General features: G+C 42.0%; 1 protein-coding gene across 1 annotated transcript; it reads right to left on the bottom strand.

The window, feature by feature from the left end:
• Positions 1 to 2125: 2125 nt before the first annotated feature.
• Positions 2126 to 2708, bottom strand: EMWEY_00059210 (SAG family member; the record flags this gene model as incomplete). Its single annotated transcript, XM_013481047.1, has 1 exon — positions 2126 to 2708. A coding segment is annotated over one exon (583 nt), but the record flags the coding sequence as incomplete, so codon positions are not given.

Genomic DNA, 2708 nt, shown 5'->3' with positions numbered 1-2708 from the left:
CGCTTTTATAGTTTCACAAAGCTTAGATGTATTAACCGTATTCTCTGCCTCATCACCTGTCTTTGTATCAAGAACAGTGAACTTAGGAAACCCCATAGGTTCTCTCTCCTTGTTCATCTGCTCCGAGCAGTCGACGGCCGCTGCGGACAAGCAGAAAGGACCATAAGGAATGCCTACTTTTCCTCATCTTCTCGCCACACTAGAACCTTTTGAAAAGAAGAACATTGGTCATAAACACTTACAAAATGCCTTATTGCCGGCGGCTTGTGCCTCTGTGAAGAGCGCAGGCACGGCTGCAGCCGTGCCTGCAAATACTGCGAAACAGAAACGCCTCATGATGCTGGCTCCAAAAGACCCCAAGGGAAAAAGAAGGAAATTCCCTTTAGAAATAGTAAATCCAAAGAAAAGCACTGAAAACCAAGTGGGTCATTAAGTGTCACAAGTCAAATAACGAAGGAAGACGATGAATTGCTCCGGCGAGAAGGCTGAAGAGACCGAGGTGAAAATTTGAGCGCTTGAGCAGATCATCATGCCGGTCGATCGCCTGTTTCCGCTAATAAATGGCTTCCCATTGTTGTTTTTTTGTGATATTTCTAATTCAAAAATGTTTAATTAGAAACAAATATTTCAATGAACTCTTTTTTGAGTTTCATTTGATACCAAATTCTCACCAACCACACCATTTCTTCCATGTTCTTAAACACGCACGCCAAACGAACAACAGCCACCTTCCCGAGCTTTATTGATTTTGGGTTGTTCTTCAGGCTTCACTGGTTCAAATAATTGCAATTATTTCTTTAAGTTAAATTCAATTTGGAAAAGTTAAAGCATCCTTGCAATTTCTAATGATTTTACGCCCCCCCCCTCCCACCCAACGCCCGATGCGGCGTTAAACACGTTCATCTGTATTGATCTTTGCCTTCTTCTCTCAACAAAAGTTTATTCTTACATCTCAGCTTTAACTTATTTAAATATTAGAATATTCAACTTTCTCTTTAGAACTGTGCGCTGTTCCTGTTTTAGCATGGCTGAAAAAATACCACTCTGTTTGCTCCTAGAAGTCGTATATGTTTGTCTTTTCGCACCTATAAATAACAATTTGTAAATTGTTATTGAATTATGAATTTAAGAAACTCTGTTAAAAAGAAGCGTACATTTCCTTAGATGTCTGTATATTCCAGACTGCATACAAAAGGGCAATGACGAACGACAGAGTAGCGAGAGACAATAACTAATACGAGAAAAAAATGCGCAAAAAGAAAAAGAATTCACTTAATGGGATTTTGCAAATTGTAGATAGTAACTAATTCATATTTTATTCCTTTAATTTTCCCCATTTTTTAATACTAAAACGTCTTATTGCACGAAGACGCAGGCAATGTCTTCGTACGAGGTCATTTATTTCCTTTTAACTGCCCTAATGTCATTTATTAAGTGTATCACATACATATTGTACTAGTATTTGAATAGGTTTAATGTTTATAATACGGGCGCTAATTAGAAGTAACATCTAACAGTGATAAAGGGCTACTAAGTCAGGCTAAGAATGCCTAGCCCCAACCCTAAATAAAAAAACCATAAAAGGAAAAATAAGTTAAGTGCACAGAAAATATTAAATAGTAAAGAATAATATATCTTCTTCTTTACATTAGAGAATAGTAATAATAGAGAAAAGGACAGGTTACAATTGCTGTCATTAAAAATTTGGTAGGTGGCTCGACTTTAGCCACCTGCTACTGCCACGTCAGCAGCTGCTGCAGCTGCTGCAGCAACGGCGATATGAGGGCGCATTACTGCAGCAGCAGACCAAGGAATACAGCAACAGCAAGAAGGAAAGGAGAGGGGGAGGAGAAAGAAGCGCCGTTCTCTAGAACTGTCTTCCATTCACTTTCCCTATAAATAAAAAAAGAAAACAAACAAACAAACCGAAGCAAATTTAGGAGCAATACTCTTTACAGCAACAACTGCTGCAGCAGCAACTGTTGCATGCAAGAAACAATACTAGGAGCAAACCCTGCACAGCAACCGCAATAGCAACAACTGCAGCAGCAGTAACACCAGCTATTACAGGAACAAGTGCAGCAAGCAGCCACAGCAACAGCTACAGCTGGAGCAAGTGCATAATTTACTGGAAAGGTGCAACTCCGTCAGTGAGTGTTTTCGGTTTGAATAGACAAACAAGAGCATCAAAAGATTCTTCTTGTGCTCCTGTTTCTACTTGTAATCGACGAACGGCCATTCCTCCCCTAACTCCTCCTGCTCCTGCCCCTGCTTCTGCTGCTGGTGGTGGTACTGCTGCCCCTCCTTCTACTCCTGCTGTTACTGCTGATGCTGTTACTGGTGTTGGGCTCTCCTCGGCATTTGCCTTCTCCAACTGTTTGCCCTCGTTGCCTCTGCCTTCACCATCGCCACCACCAGCACCATCAACATCACCAACACCTGCACTAGGCACAGCTTGCTCGCCTTTCTCTTCCTCTTCGCCGTCTTCATTGGGTGGGGTTGGCGTGGTGGTGGGCGGTTTCCCGCCTTCACTGTCGGTGTTGCTGCCACCACTGTCACTGGCTCCTCCTGTTGAACTTTTGGGTGGGCATTGTATGACAGTGCATGCAACTGCTACTCCATCTTTAGGTGTATAAAGACTCATTAACGATACAACATCCAGACTTTTGTATATATCCTGCCCGGGTGTATAGGCAGGTGGTAAAGAT

Source organism: Eimeria maxima, genomic scaffold (genome assembly GCF_000499605.1).
Source record: "Eimeria maxima Weybridge genomic scaffold, Emw_scaff2670, whole genome shotgun sequence".
In the NCBI taxonomy this organism is placed as follows: domain Eukaryota; phylum Apicomplexa; class Conoidasida; order Eucoccidiorida; family Eimeriidae; genus Eimeria; species Eimeria maxima.
This window is presented reverse-complemented; position numbering and strand designations above follow the sequence as displayed.